The 15735-nt window shown below is 36.2% G+C and overlaps 1 protein-coding gene across 1 annotated transcript in view; it reads right to left on the bottom strand.

Moving 5' to 3' along the window:
- Positions 1 to 710: 710 nt before the first annotated feature.
- LIN9 (lin-9 DREAM MuvB core complex component) overlaps positions 711 to 15735 on the bottom strand; it is an 87346-nt gene continuing 72321 nt past the window's right edge. The window contains exons 12-15 of the mRNA XM_005906293.2: positions 10712 to 10837; positions 2921 to 3100; positions 2662 to 2759; positions 711 to 2175 (exon numbers count right to left, since the gene is read on the bottom strand). Of these exons, the coding sequence (XP_005906355.2) occupies positions 2070 to 2175; positions 2662 to 2759; positions 2921 to 3100; positions 10712 to 10837 (510 nt within the window). The 3' untranslated portion in view covers positions 711 to 2069. The remainder of the gene's footprint in view (positions 2176 to 2661; positions 2760 to 2920; positions 3101 to 10711; positions 10838 to 15735) is intronic.

Raw genomic sequence — 15735 nt, 5'->3', positions numbered from 1 at the left:
TGAATTCAAGGAAAAAAATTTAACAGGCAAGTTTGTTTGTAGATTCTCAATGGTAGCAAGTGAATCTGATTTTTGGAACTAATAGAAATTCAGAACCAAATCTACATAAAGCATGATGTACTTGCTTGCTCGCTCAATCTGGCTTTGATAGTTTTCTTTAGGGCTCCATAAAGGTGTTAAGCAGTGGCAGCATCATTTAAATTAATGCACAGCCGATCCCAAATGACTACTTTGAATTATATAGATTTCTTCTTCCTTAAACAAAAATAAAATTCATATTTATTCTTAGGCACAGTTCTTGTCATCAACACATGATGGCACTGAAAGATATAGACGATGCTTAATTACGTAAGTGCAAAACTAGGTATAATTTAAGTGTGACAAGTCAGCCTTAAGAAATGTAGAAGAAAAAATATAAAAAATGCTTACCTAAGTCTAGGCAGAATATATTGAAAAGCAACCTTTCTCTAGTCTAGAGTAAGCCAAGTAACTTACGTGCTCAGTGTTTTCCGTAGTGACTACTTAGCCGTGGGGAAAAAACGTCCTAATGGTATTTTAATTCAAAATGACTTAGTAATAAATTTGTACTGTTCCTCCAAAAAATATAGTTTAGTGGAAAAGATAATTTTAAAAAACATTTTAAATAGAAGAAATATTTATCAACTTGTATTAATTAAATGAAAATGAAGATCATTAATTTTCATAAATCAATTTATTTAGAATTACAAATATTAAGAATAAAAGATTTATGCCTTTCTTAATTAAACATAACAGTTTAGCTAAATATAAACTCTGCACTAAAGTTCTGCAGTGGCACAATACCAACAAAGAATATGGAAGCATTTTTAAACTATACAAAAATTTCAAATGGAAAATAATCTTGTTTCAGTTTTATTATACATTAATATAAAAAGTCTCATTTTATGAGACATCTAAAAGAATCAAAGCCACTTCTACAGCTATATCTTAAACTCCAAATCTGAAAACAATTTATTATATTTTGACTTTATAATATTCTATATTAAAACAGAGAAAATTCCAAATACACACTTTTTACAAGATTAACATCTTAGGCAGGGTTTTCCTTAAAAAACCGAAAACCAAAAAAGCCCACAACCAAATACAAACCTTTTTTCTCCATTTTCTAGCGCTGGCTATTGTATTTGTTTTCCTTATAAAATTTTTTTTACTTTAAAAATTGTGTAACTGTTGGATTTTAACCAGTAATCTGGTTCAAAAATTGTGCAAATAAACAAAAAAATATGAAAATAGTGTGTTATCAGTCTTTTGAAAATAAATCCCATAACAATGGCACTTTTTGCCCTGAATTGATGGGAAAAGACATGCCAAATCCATTTGCTGAAATTTAGCATCTTGCAGTAATGTTTCTTTCCTGCTCCTTCATTTTCTTTCAACAGACAAACAACAAAGGTTTCTTTTATAAATTATGATAAATTAAAATATTTATTATTATAAAATGATCTATAGAACCATGTCACATTGCAAGTATATATCATATATACTTGTAAAGTCCGTATTTCCCACCTATATTCCAGTGGCTTCCTAAAAATGAGGACTTCCCATATCTCATGATGTTATCTTTTGAAGACTGAAGTGGTGATCAACTAAATGAACTGGAGTTGTAATTTTCTAGATAGAATTTCCACATTGCCATGCATAATGCACAAAAGACCATGTTTCTTCATGTTCTCCACTGCAGTAGTTGTCTGCCTGGGTTGAGTTGAATTCATGCACATTAAAAAAATGGTCAACATATTCTTCCATGAAATTATGTTATGTTCAGACATTTTCAGTTTAAAAATACTTGCTAATAAACATATATAACATAAGCAGTGCTACTGCAGCTGAGTAATAAAAGAAAAATAAATATAATGCTGGTCAGCAATGCTGGTTCAAGAAGCAGTAGAGTATATTAAAATGCCTTATTTGGAGATTTAAATTTTCCTTGTTTTCCAGCAGATAGGTTATTTGGTGTTGGAAGCCTATATAAAGGAAGAGAACTTCACAAAAACAATGTCCTATGCAGTTGGGATAATTAAATCTTCTATTCAGTCTCTGTTGGTGTTATTTGCTGCAAAGGCATGTAAGTTTCCCATCTGGCTCAGGCCGCTCTGAATATGTGCAACATGAATTTCTACATTATTCTGAAAGCAACTAAAGAAAGAAGAAATATGGTTAACTACTTTTTCTCACAAAATTAAAAACAGTTTTTCTAAAAAGAAAAAGCTGAATTTCAGTTAGGAAATAGCTAAGATAACAACCCCACATAAGTAACATATCTTCCCTTTACATTAGCCATAATTCTATTTCAGTAGTAACTGAAAGGTATGCTTGAAAGAAGCCAAGAAACCATGGAAGTACTGGAAAGAGGATGGACAAATCTCTCTTTGGGGAAGACTTACTTCAAAGTTAAACCTCTATGCCAAACCCAAACCTAAATATTATATGTCTTTGATGCCTTTATATAAAAAAATCCATCTGAAAATTCTGTCAATAGACTGCATATAACATGAAAGCTCATTTACAATTTACTCAAAGGATAAAAATCATGACTACTTCATAAATATGTACAATTCTTAAAGCTTATACTGGAAATCACTATGAATTTCATATAAAAATAGAGTACATCTAACGAATTACCTGATATTAGAAGCATCTATTGTACTCTTGATATCATTTAGTGAATCTGTAAGTGATTTAAATTCAAAGGAATTCAGGTCGCCTCCTTCTGCTAGACACTAAAGAAAAAAAAATTTCAAAATTGTACTTCGAATACAGACAAAAACTCTGCTCTAATATACAGTTTAATTTTTTAGCACCAAATTAGCACAGTTTGTTTAGGTGTCAAAATGAAGAAAGTATTCTTAATATTTTCCCCAAAAGGTCCTCTGAAATTTACCTTAATTTGTAATAAAATAGCTGTAAGCCTGGAGATTAAGTCTGTCAGATTTTCATTTTCAACACAGGGCTGTCCTGTTGAGGAATTTGCATGCCGAACTATTTCCTGTGCTTCTTCCTCACACCTTCGTCTCATGTCTGTCGGCTGATCTGCAGGCTGGAGCCCTTGGTCTGGAGCAAGCTGAATACAGATGATTAAAACACAAGATACACATTCATAAGGCCATGATAATTTCTGTGTGTTTGTGCCCTGTTTGCAGATTAGGATTTTTTAAAAAGTAGCATTTGTGTAACAAAAACAACCTCACTTTTACCTTAGAAATTTTTTCTCCTCTAACAGTATTTATTTTTTGATTTGTTTTATATTTTGGGTACCTTTTAATTTTGAGGTACTTCTAAAAAAAGAATAGAACAAAAATTTCTTGATAACCTTTTACCCAGATTCACTACCTGCTTATGGTTTACTGTGTTTGAGTTAACATTCGACCTTTCTCTGTATATAATTTTTTTTCTCTTAATTATTTGAGAATAAATTGCAAACACTGTGCCTCTTTACTCCTAAATACTTAATAACCACAGAGCAATGATCTGATCACAATCAGGAAGTTTAGCAAAGACATAATACCATTTTCTAACAGTCTATATACAGATTTCATCAACTGTCCCAATACCTAGCTATTTTTCCCCCTGAATATATCTGGTTGTCCTGTTTCTCTAGACTCCTTTACTCTGGAACAGTTCCTCAGTCTTTCATAACCTTGATAGCTTTGAAGAATATCAGCCAATTATTTTGCATAATATCCCTCAATGTGGGTTTGTCTGTTTCCTCTTGATTAGACTAAAGTAATAGGTCTTTGGCGGGAACACCACGAAAGTGATGTTGTTCTCAGTTCACTGTGACTAGGAGGTGTATGATGTTTATCTGCCCCACTACTGCTTATGTTATCTTTGATCACCTGGTTAAGGAAGCTATGTGCCTCCATCAGCACAGACAGCTTCCTTGTTCTTAGAGCAGCACACTGCTCCACTATGGGATGTGCCATAAGTTATTCAGCCAATTCCCTATGTATGGGCATTTAGGTTACTTCTAATATTTTGTGACTGTCAGAAACACTGCAATGAATAATCTTGTCTTCTAACATTTAACATTTTTTTAAACTGAAGTATACATAAATATATAATACTTCAAGGGTAGCCACCATCCTGACTTTTATATATATATAAACAATACAGACCTATATATTATTATATATATTAGTTTTTGCTGGCTTTTGAGCTTTACATAATATGAAATTATGCATTATATATTCTTTTGTGTCTGACTTTATTTGTTCAATATTTGCATGTTCTCATATGAACAAATATGTTCACATATTCATTCTTATTGCTAAGAATTCCATATTATATGAAAACTTACCGATTCATTTTAGTATTGATGGGTATTTGGGTCATTTCTAATTTTTGGCTATAATGAACAGTGATGCTATATATGTTCTAGTGTCTATCCTTTGGTAAATACATGTTCATATATCTTTGATATATACACAGAAGTGGAATTGCTTGTTCTCATTTTAAAATCAATATTGTGCTTCCATAAGAGCTTTGTGAAAATTAAATTAAGTTTACTCCATTAGGAAATGAGTGTCACATATGGCCTTGTGTACACAGTGAGATACAAAAGGACATCCACTTCTGCATGTTTCACGTCATCTTGGACAGCATGGTTTGCACCTCTTGTGGATGGTTGCTAGTCCAGGGGGAGAACTCTATTTGCAGGGACAACACATATTGCTATGTAGGTAAATGACAATTATCAGGAAAATAAAAATAATAATGGATGGCTGAAGGAATGAGCAAAACATACTCAGAATTTAGTTAAAGGTAATCGCAGTTCATTTCTCTCAGTTCAAGTGGACTGATAGCAACAAAAATGGCAGATCTTTGGGACTCAATGATGAGGTTAGTATCATAAAAAGCTGTTTATCTCACATCACAAACAGATGTGGCTGTAAATAACCCATGCTGTGCTTAGTTGCTGGGTTGTGTCTGACACTGTGAGCCCATGGACTGTAGACCACCAGGCTCCTTTGTCCATGGGGATTCTCTAGGCAAGAATACTGGAGTGGGTTGCCATGCCCTCCTCCAGGGGGTCTTCCCAATCTAGGAATAGAACCTCTCGCATTGCAGGTGGATTCTTTACCATCTGAGCCACCAGGGAAGTCCTAGACCCATGCACTTATGGTCAATCTACAACAAAGAGGCACAAATATACAATGGAAAAAAGGTAGTATCTCTTCAGTAAATGGTGCTGGGAAAACTGGACAGCTATATGTAAAATAATGAAATAGAACATTCTCTCAGTTCAGTCGCTCAGTCGTGTCCGACTCTTTGCGACCCCATGAATCTCAGCACGCCAGGCCTCCCTGTCCATCACCAACTCCCGGAGTTCACTCAAACTCACAGCCATAAAGTCAGTGATGCCATCCAGCCATCTCATCCTCTGTCGTCCCCTTCTCCTCCTGCCCCTAATCCCTCCCAGCATCAGCGTCTTTTCCAATGAGTCAACTCTTCGCATGAGGTGGCCAAAGTAAAAGAGTTTCAGCTTTAGCATCATTCCTTCCAAAGAAATCCCAGCGCTGATCTGCTTCAGAATAGACCAGTTGGATCTCCTTGCAGTCCAAGGGACTCTCAAGAGTCTTCTCTAACACCACAGTTCAAAAGCATCAATTCTTCAGCACTTAGCTTTCTTCACAGTCCAACTCTCACATCCATACATGACCACTGGAAAACCATAGCCTTGTCTAGATGGACCTTTGTTGGCAAAGTAATCTCTCTGCTTTCTAATTTGCTGTCTAGGTTGGTCATAACTTTCCTTCCAAGGAGTAAGCGTCTTTTAATTTCATGGCTGCAATCACCATCTGCAGTGCTTTTGGAGCCCCAAAAAATAAAGTCTGCCACTGTTTCCACTGTTTCCCCATCTATTTCCCATGAAGTGATGGGACCAGATGCCATGATCTTCGTTTTCTGAATGTTGAGCTTTAAGCCAACTTTTTCACTCTCCACTTTCACTTTCATCAAGAGGCTTTTGAGTTCCTCTTCACTTTCTGCCATAAGGGTGGTGTCATCTGCATATCTGAGGTTATTGATATTTCTCCCGGCAATCTTGATTTCAGCTTGTGCTTCTTCCAGCCCAGAGTTTCTCATGATGTACTCTGCATGTAAGTTAAATAAGCAGGGTGACAATATACAGCCTTGACGTACTCCTTTTCCTATTTGAACCAGTCTGTTGTTCCATGTCCAGTTCTAACACTTGCTTCCTGACCTGCATATAGGTTTCTCAAGAGGCAGGTCAGGTGGTCTGGTATTCCCACATCTTTCATAATTTTCCACACTTTATTGTGATCCACACAGTCAAAGGCTTTGGCACAGTCAATAAAGCAGAAATAGATGTTTTTCTGGAACTCTCTTGCTTTTTCCACGATCCATCAGATGTTGGCAATTTGATCTCCGGTTCCTCTGCCTTTTCTAAAACCAGCTTGAACATCAGAAAGTTCACGGTACACATATTGCTGAAGCCTGGCTTGGAGAATTTTAAGCATTACTTTACTAGCGTGTGAGATGAGTGCAATTGTGAAGTAGTTTGAGTATTTTTTGGCATTGCCTTTCTTTGGGATTGGAATGAAAACTGACCTTTTCCAGTCCTGTGGCCACTGCTGAATTTTGCAAATTTGCTGGCATATAGAGTGCAGCACTTTCACAGCATCATCTTTCAGGATTTGAAATAGCTCAACTGGAATTCCATCACCTCCACTAGCTTTGTTCGTAGTGATGCTTTCTAAGGCCCACTTGACTTCACATTCCAGGATGTCTGGCTCTAGGTGACTGATCACACCATCATGATTATCTTGGTCATGAAGATCTTTTTTGTACAGTTCTTCTGTGTATTCTTGCCACCTCTTCTTAGTATCTTGTGCTTCTGTTAGGTATACCATTTCTAGTCAGTCTAATCACACGGACACAGCCTTGTCTAACTCAGTGAAACTAAGCCATGCCGTATGGGGCCACCTAACACGGGTGGGTCATGGTGGAGAGGTCTGACAGAATGTGGTCCACTGGAGAAGGGAATGGCAAACCATGTCAGTATTCTTGCCTTGAGAACCCCATGAACAGTATGAAAAGGCAAAATGATAGGATACTGAAAGAGGAACTCCCAGGTCAGTAGGTGCCCAATATGCTACTGGAGATCAGTGGAGAAATAACTCCACAAAGAATCAAGGGACGGAGCCAAAGCAAAAACAATACCCAGTTGTGGATGTGAGTAATAGAAGCGAAGTCCTATGCTGTAAAGAGCAATATTGCACAGGAACCTAGAATGTTAGGTCCATGAATCAAGGCAAATTGGAAGTGGTCAAACAGGACATGGCAAGAGTGAACATTGACATTCTTGGAATCAGCGAACTGAAATGGACTGGAATGGGTGAATTTAATTCAGATGACCATTATATCTACTGCTGTGGGCAGGAATCCCTTAAAAGAAATGGAGTAGTCATCACGGTCAACAAAAGAGTCAGAAATGCAGTACTTGGATGCAATCTCAAAAACAACAGAATGATCTCTGTTCGTTTCCAAGGCAAATCATTCAGTATCACAGTGATCCAAGCCTATGCCCCAACCAGTAACTCTGAAGAGCTGAAGTTGAACAGTTCTATGAAGACCTACAAGACCTTTTAGAACTAACACCCAAAAAAGATGTCCTTTTCATTATAGGGGACTGGAATGCAAAAGTAGGAAGTCATGAAACACCTGAGGTAACAGGCAAATTTGGCCTTGGAATACGGAATGAAGCAGGTCAAAGGCTAATAGAGTTTTGCCAAGAGAATGCACTGGTCATAGCAAACACCCTCTTCCAACAACACAAGAGAAGACTCTACATATGGACATCATCAGATGGTCAACACCGAAATCAGACTGATTATATTCTTTGCAGTCAAAGATGGAGAAGCTCTATACAGTCAGCAAAAACAAGACCGGGAGCTGACTGTGGCTCAGATCACGAACTCCTTATTGCCAAATTCAGACTTAAATTGAAGAAAGTAGGGAAAACCACTAGACCATTCAGGTATGTCCTAAATCAAATTCCTTATGATTATACAGTGGAAGTGAAAAATAGATTTAAGGGACTAGATCTGATAAATAGAGTGCCTGATGAACTACGGACAGAGGTTCGTGACATTGTACAGGAGACAGGGATCAGGACCATCCCCATGGAAAAGAAATGCAAAAAAGCAAAATGGCTGACTGGGGAGGCCTTACAAATAGCTGTGAAAAGAAGAGAAGTGAAAAGCAAAGGAGAAAAGGAAAGATATAAGCATCTGAATGCAGAGTTCCAAAGAATAGCAAGGAGAGATAAGAAAGCCTTCCTCAGCGATCAATGCAAAGAAATAGAGGAAAACAACAGAATGGGAAAGACTAGAGATCTCTTCAAGAAAATTAGAGATACCAAGGGAACATTTCATGCAAAGAACATTCTCTAATACCATATAAAAAGTAAACTCAAAATGGATTAAAGACTTAAATGTAAGACCAGATATTAGAGCACTCTTTGACATAAATCACAGCAATATTTTTTTGGATCCATCTTCTAGAGTAATGAAAACAAGAAAAAAAAAAAAAAAAAAAAAAGGGACTTAATTAAACTTAAAAGCCTTTGCACAGCAAAGGAAACCATAAAAAGACAAACTACAGAATGAGATAACATGTTTGCAAATGATGTGACCGCAAAGGATTAATTTCTGAAATAAACAAAGAGTTTATACAACTCAATATCAAAAAAACCCAAACAACCCAATCAAAAAATGGGCAAAAGACCGAAAGAGACATTTCTCCAAAGAAGACGTTCACATGGCCAACAAGTACATGAAAAGATGCTCCACACCTCTAGTTATGAGAGAAGTGCAATCAAAACTACAAAAAGTTATCACCTCACATCAGTGAGAATGGCCATCATCAAAAAGTCTACAAATAATAAATGCTGGAGAGGGTACGGAGAAAAGGAACCCTCCTACACTGATGGTAGGAGTGTAAACTGGTATAGCGAGTACAGAGAACAGTATGGAGGTTCCTTAAAAACTAAAAACAGTTACTATTATGATCTAGTAATCGTACTCATGGAAAAGATGAAAACTCTAATTCAAAAAGATACATGCACCCCAAAGTTCATAGCAACACTATTTACAATAGCCAAGACATAGAAGCAACCTAAATGTCTATCAGTAGAAGAATGGATAAAGAAGATGTGGTATACGGAAAAAAAACACAAACCACAGGAATATGCGGTACATATATACAATAGAATATTACTCAGCTTTAAACAAAGAGTGAAAAATGCCATTTACAGCAACATGGATGGACCTAGAGATTATCATACTAAGTGAAGTAAGTCAGACAAAGAAGGCAAATATCATTATGATAACACTTACTTGTAGAATGTAAAAACATGGTACCAAAAAAAGGATCAAAAAGTGATACAAATAAAATTTTTTACAAAACCAAAATGGACTCTCAGACATAGAAAAGAGGACATAGAAAGGATTATCAGTGGAAAAGGGATGGGGGGAGGATAAATTAGGAATTTTGGATTAACAGACATACACTACCGTATATAAAACAGATAAACAAGGTCCTACTGTATAGCATAGGCAACTATATTCAGTAATAATCTATAATGGAAAAGAATGTGAAAAAGAACATATGTCTCTGAATTACTTTGTGTACACTTGAAGCACTGTAAATCAACTGGTCTACAAATAATAAATGCTGGAGAAGGTATGGAGAAAAGGAACCCTCCTACACTGAGTAGGAATGTAAATTGGTACAGTCAGTATGGAGAACAGTATGGATGTTCCTTAAAAACTAAAAAAAGAGTTACCATTATGATCAAGTAATCCCACTCATGGAAAAGATGAAAACCCTAATTCAAAAGGATACCTTTTGAATGCTAATTCAAAAAACCCTACTTCAAAAAAAAAAAAAGTGGCTTTACTGGAAATATACAACTTCTAAGAATGCAAATGCTGGAGCATACTAAACTCATCACAATCATTTCATTCTTCCTTGTAAGAAACTCAAATTTTTGATGAAACTCGTGAACCACCTTCATACATATAATTATATGTACATAACAGTAATGATAATTCACAAATAATCCTATAATGTATGTGACTGCAGTTCAAAAATGCATAGTTCTAATGTAAAGTTTATTTTTTAAATTTCTATTTATTTATTTTTTTGACTGTGCCTCACAGCCTGTGGGATTTTAGTTCCCCAAGCAGACATTGAACACAGGCTCTCAGCAGTGAAAACACCGAGTCCTAACCATTGGACCACCAGGGATCCCCAAATGTAAAGTTTAAAAAGGAGCAATCAAAACTGTATACACAGCATGGTCATAACTTTGTAAGAAAAAGCATGTATGGTTTAAAAAAATTAGGAAATAAACAAAAATAAAGTTTTTGTGGTAGTAGAATTAAGAGTAATTATTTTTCTGGATGTTTCTAAATTTTTAGAGAGCTATAATCATTTGTAATTCAAACAAAAAACCAACAGAATTGACAGGTGTGTATAAAGCACTCTTCAATGTTGATGCTGTAAGGGAAAAAAAAGTATATAAAATATGGTTCTGCTCAAAGATCTTGGCTTAGTTTGGGTTTTCTAAGATGGGATGGTAACAGTATCAGTTTCAAGTAAGAGGGGGTCACAGCCCCCTCAAGGGAACTCTGCACACACCACCCACCTCATAGCAGTACTGCTGAACTTTGTGCAAGACTTTGTTTAGGTCCTTGTTCAGTTGTTCAAGCTCTAAAACGATCGTTGCATATCTCCGTTGAAATTCAATGCCAATGGGCATGGAATATGATTTCTGAGAAGGAAAAAAAGTCAGATTTTGATAAGGTTTTTTTTTTTAACAATGCAATTTCAACGATCTACTAGGATACAGGACTTTTTTTTTTTTTTTTTAAACTTTACATAATTGTATTAGTTTTGCCAAATATCAAAATGAATCCGCCACAGGTATACATGTGTTCCCCATCCTGAACCCTCCTCCCTCCTCCCTCCCCAGGACTTATTCAAAATAGACAAACAGGTTATTAAAACAGACTATGCTCAATGTTATACTACTTATATGTGGTAATGGTATTATTGTTATTTAGGTGATCGTCTTTGTTCTTATGAGTGTCATGATGTCTGTCATTTACTTTTTAAAAAATGGAGATTGTATATATATAGAGAGAGTGTGTGTGTGTGTGCAAGACAGATTAAATGTTCAAAACTGTTGAATCTATGTATGTTTCTTATGTTTCTTAAAAATCTTTTAACTTAAAAAAAAAAAAATCTTTTAACTTTTTAGTAACTTTATCATTTTCAAAAATAAAAAGTTGGTAAAAAGTTATATATATTCATTTGAAGTGTTCTAGTAATTTAATTGATTCTCCATTTGGACTCAATTCAGTATAGCATAATGGGTAACAGTCATGCGTGCTAGAATCAGATTACATGTTCAAAACCCAACACTATTACATACTAGCTGTGTGACTTTAAGCAAGTTCCTTAATTTCTCTGTGCCTGTTTTCTCATCTGCAAACTGGGGATAAAAGAACTTCTATCTAATGAGATTATGGCAAAGGTTAAATGAAATAATATATGGTAGCATATTGCCTTCCACATAGAAAATATTCATTAAGTATTAACTGTTATCACCATTGCCATCATTTCGTATCTGCTTCCTACCAGTAAGTGTAAACAGACTTTGATTCCATTTCTTTTCCTCTCTTCATAACACCTCCAATAAATTACACTATCCGTTCCACTTCAGCTACAAATGCTGCAATGAGACTTCTTTAGTCAAGCCAAATTGAACCACACTTCTGTTTTTCACAGGATTTCTAAGAAAGCAGACCATTGTGCACTGGAGAAACAAGTACAATTAAGAAAGAAAAGTGTGCCTAGACTGGTAGGGTAAACTACTTGCACTAATAACCAATCACAGTGTTTTAATTGTTGGAGCTAACAGAAACCTGGCAATCATCTTGTTCAGCCATGTCATTTTACAGATGAGAAAACTGAGGCCCAGGAAAGTTAAATGTTTTGCTCAACAGCACACACTATTAATAATGTACCAGGTACTGTTCTAAGTGTTTAAGAGAATCTCACAGAATCCTTACAACCATCCCAAGAAGGATACTATAATTATCCCCACATTACATATGGAGGAATCTGAGGTCCATGTACCACAGCCAATAAGTGGTAAGCATGCAGGATCTGAAGGTAGACTGCATCAGAATTCCTCCACCATGAGATCTGATGCAGTGAAAGAGGAGGAAGGGAAACAATGTAACAGGGAGACAAGGGAAGGGATGTCATTTAAAGATTCCACGTCTGGTTCTAACTGTTGCTTCTTGACCTGCATACAGATTTCTCAGAAGGTAGGTAAGGTGGTCTGGTATTTCCATCTCTTTAAGAATTTTCCACAGTTTGTTGGATCTACACAGTCAAAGGCTTTGGCGTAGTCAATGAAGCAAGATGTTTTTCTGGAATTCTCTTGCTTTTTCTATGATTTAGTGGATGTTGGCAATTTGATCTCTGGTTCCTCTGCCTTTTCTATATTTAACTTGAACATCTGGAAGTTGATGGTTCACCTACTATTAAAGCCTGGCTTGGAGAATTTTGAGTATTACTTTCCTAGCATGTGAGATGAGTGCAATTGTGGAGTAGTTTGAAATTATTTGGCATTGCCCTTCTTTGAGATTGGAATGAAAACTGACCTTTTCCAGTCCTGTGGCCACTGCTGAATTTTGCAAATTTGCTGGCATATCGAGTGCAGCACTTTTACAGCATCATCTTTTAGGATTTGAAATAGCTCAATTGGAATTCCATCACCTCCACTAGTTTTATCTGTAGTAATGCTTCCTAAGGCCCACTTGACTTCACATTCCAGGATGTCTGGCTCTAGGTGAGTGATCACAACATTGTGCTTATCTGGGTCATGAAGATCTTTTTTGTATAGTTCTTCTGTGTATTCTTGCCACCTGTTCTTAGTATCTTGTGCTTCTGTTAGGTCCATACCATTTCTGTCCTTTATTGAGCCCATCTTTGCATGAAATGTTCCCTTGGTATCTCTAATTTTCTTGGAAGAGATCTCTAGTCTTTTCCATGCTATTGTCTTCCTCTGTTTCTTTGCACTGATCACAGAGGAAGGCTTTCTTATCTCTCCTTGGTATTCTTTGGAACTCTGCATTCAAATGGGTATATCTTTCCTTTTCTCCATAAAATCACCCAGTGTGAAAATCATTTGGGTTTAACATAAACATTAAATTAGTTCAATGACACTAACCTGATGTATCACAGAAAATTAGGAAAAAATGCATACCAAGAAAATCTGTAATCCATAAAAATGAAAGAACTGTTATACCTCTGAAGATATTAAAAAATAACAGTTCTGGATATATTAAAAATAAAATCTCCTTATAATACTTAGGATTCTTCCTTCTGTAAAGAAGGAATTAAACTAATTGAATAATTTGTATTTGTCCCTGAAATATTCGACAAAATTTCAACTCACAAGTGATATACGAAACAGAATAAATAATAGGTATGTTATGATTAATGGATATAATTTGATTTTTACTACCTCTATAAGGCACTGTCGGAGAAGGCAATGGCACCCCACTCCAGTACTCTTGCCTGGAAAATCCCAGGGATGGAGGAGCCTGATGGGCCGCCGTCTATGGGGTCGCACAGAGTCGGACACGACTGAAGCAACTCGGCAGCAGCAGCAGCAAAGCACTGTACTTATATCAATATAATAGAAATGGCAGTCTCTGAAGATAATTTTCATGTTTTATTTACTTTTTAAAACTAATCTCAAATCATGTAAGTAAGTGTTAGTAGCTCAGTCATGTCGGACTCTTTGCGACCCCAGGGACTGTAGCCCACCAGGCTCCTCTGTCCATGGCATTCTCCAGGCAAGAAAACTGGAGTGGGCTGCCATTCCCTTCTCCAGGGGATCTTCCCAACCCAGGGATCAAACCTGGGTCTCCTGCACTGCAGGCAGATTCCTTACCATCTGAGCCATCACATACCATACTATTTCCTTTTTGATGATTCCACTTAAATTGAAGGGTATGGTTTATTAAACAAAGACCAAACAATTACCATGCATGACACATGTTATACACAGGACCTACTGTGAATAGAAATCCATCTCTCTCCACCATTTGTTTTTAATGAGTACAAGGATCAAATAACCTTGAATATACTTTTTATACTACTGCTGCTGCTGCTGCTGCTGCGTCACTTCAGTCGTGTCCGACTCTGTGCGACCCCATAGACGGCAGCCCACCAGGCTCCCCGGTACCTGGGACTCTCCAGGCAAGAACACTGGAGTGGGCTACCATTTCCTTCTCCAATGCATGAGAGTGAAAAGTGAAAGTGAAGTCGCTCAGTCGTGCCCAACTCAGCGACCCCATGGACTGCAGTCCACCAGGCTCCTCCGTCCATGGGATTTTCCAGGCAAGAGTACTGGAGTGGGTTGCCATCGCCTTCTCTGTTTTATACTACTAGCAGTTAGCAACTCTTCAAAAAGCAACAGGATTTGCAATAGCATTCCTTATACCCGCTACACTGAACAATTTAAATTTCAACTCTTTCGCCAGGCTAGTATGTGATTTATGCTTCTTCTTCTTTGGGGAACAGTTTTATTCTGAAGCAGTCTGATACTTCATACCTTGATCTTATCCTATAGAACTGAATTCCAGGTTTATGCTTAAATGACAGTCCTTGACATGAGAAAAAAAATAGGGGCACATTGTCCTCCTGCTGTCTGAAAACATAATGAGTATACATGTTTTAAATATTTTATTACCAACGAAAGAACATGTTATGTTCACCAGCTGGAATAACTTTATTAAATGTTTGAGATTTTTGCACCATAATAACCAAGACAGGAAGCTGGATAGCCCCTAAAATCAACTGCTATTTCTTATATAAATGCCTGCAGAAGTTTCATATTTTCTTTGGACATCATTAGATTTCCTAGCTTTTTTTAACCTTTTATCTTATATTGTAATATAGTTGGTTAACAATATATATAGTTGGTTGTGATAATTTCATGTGTGGAGGAAAGTGGTTCAGTTATACATATACATGTATCTCTTTTGGATTGACACGTATACACTGCTATAATTAAAATGGATAACCAATAAGGACCCACTGTATAGCACAGTGAACTCTGCTCAATATTATACAACAACCTAAACAGGAAAAGAATCTGAAGTAATGTTTTAAAGCTAATATGAATTCTGACATTTTGCTTAACATTAGTATGTTCTGTGAATCTGCCACCCCATTGGAAATAACTCTTTTCATATTAAGTTTTCTTGTAAATCTACCTAATGGAGGAGCTTCTGGATATTTAGGTCATTTTAGCTTACATGTTTTATATTCTATTTTTGTAATCTGTCTGTGGACCATCATCTTCTTCTGTGGCTAAGACTCCACTTATTTATTTCTGAATGTTAAACTACCTTTGCATTCCTGAAATAAATCTACTGGTTGGCATGATGTACCTTGGAAACATTCCCATTTGTTAATACTTTGTTTAGGATTCTTTCACCTATATTCATAAATGATATTGGCTAGTAGTTACTTCTTTTGTAATATCTTTGTTAGGTTTTAATATCAACTTATTCAAGAATTACAAAAAGGAATTGGAAAATGTTCCTAGTTTTTCTCCTGTTCTCTAAAAAAAGTTTTTGCAAG

Source organism: Bos mutus, chromosome 16 (assembly GCF_027580195.1).
Source record: "Bos mutus isolate GX-2022 chromosome 16, NWIPB_WYAK_1.1, whole genome shotgun sequence".
NCBI lineage: Eukaryota > Metazoa > Chordata > Mammalia > Artiodactyla > Bovidae > Bos > Bos mutus.
Note: the sequence above shows the minus strand (reverse complement) of the source record. Positions and strands in the feature narration are given on the sequence as shown.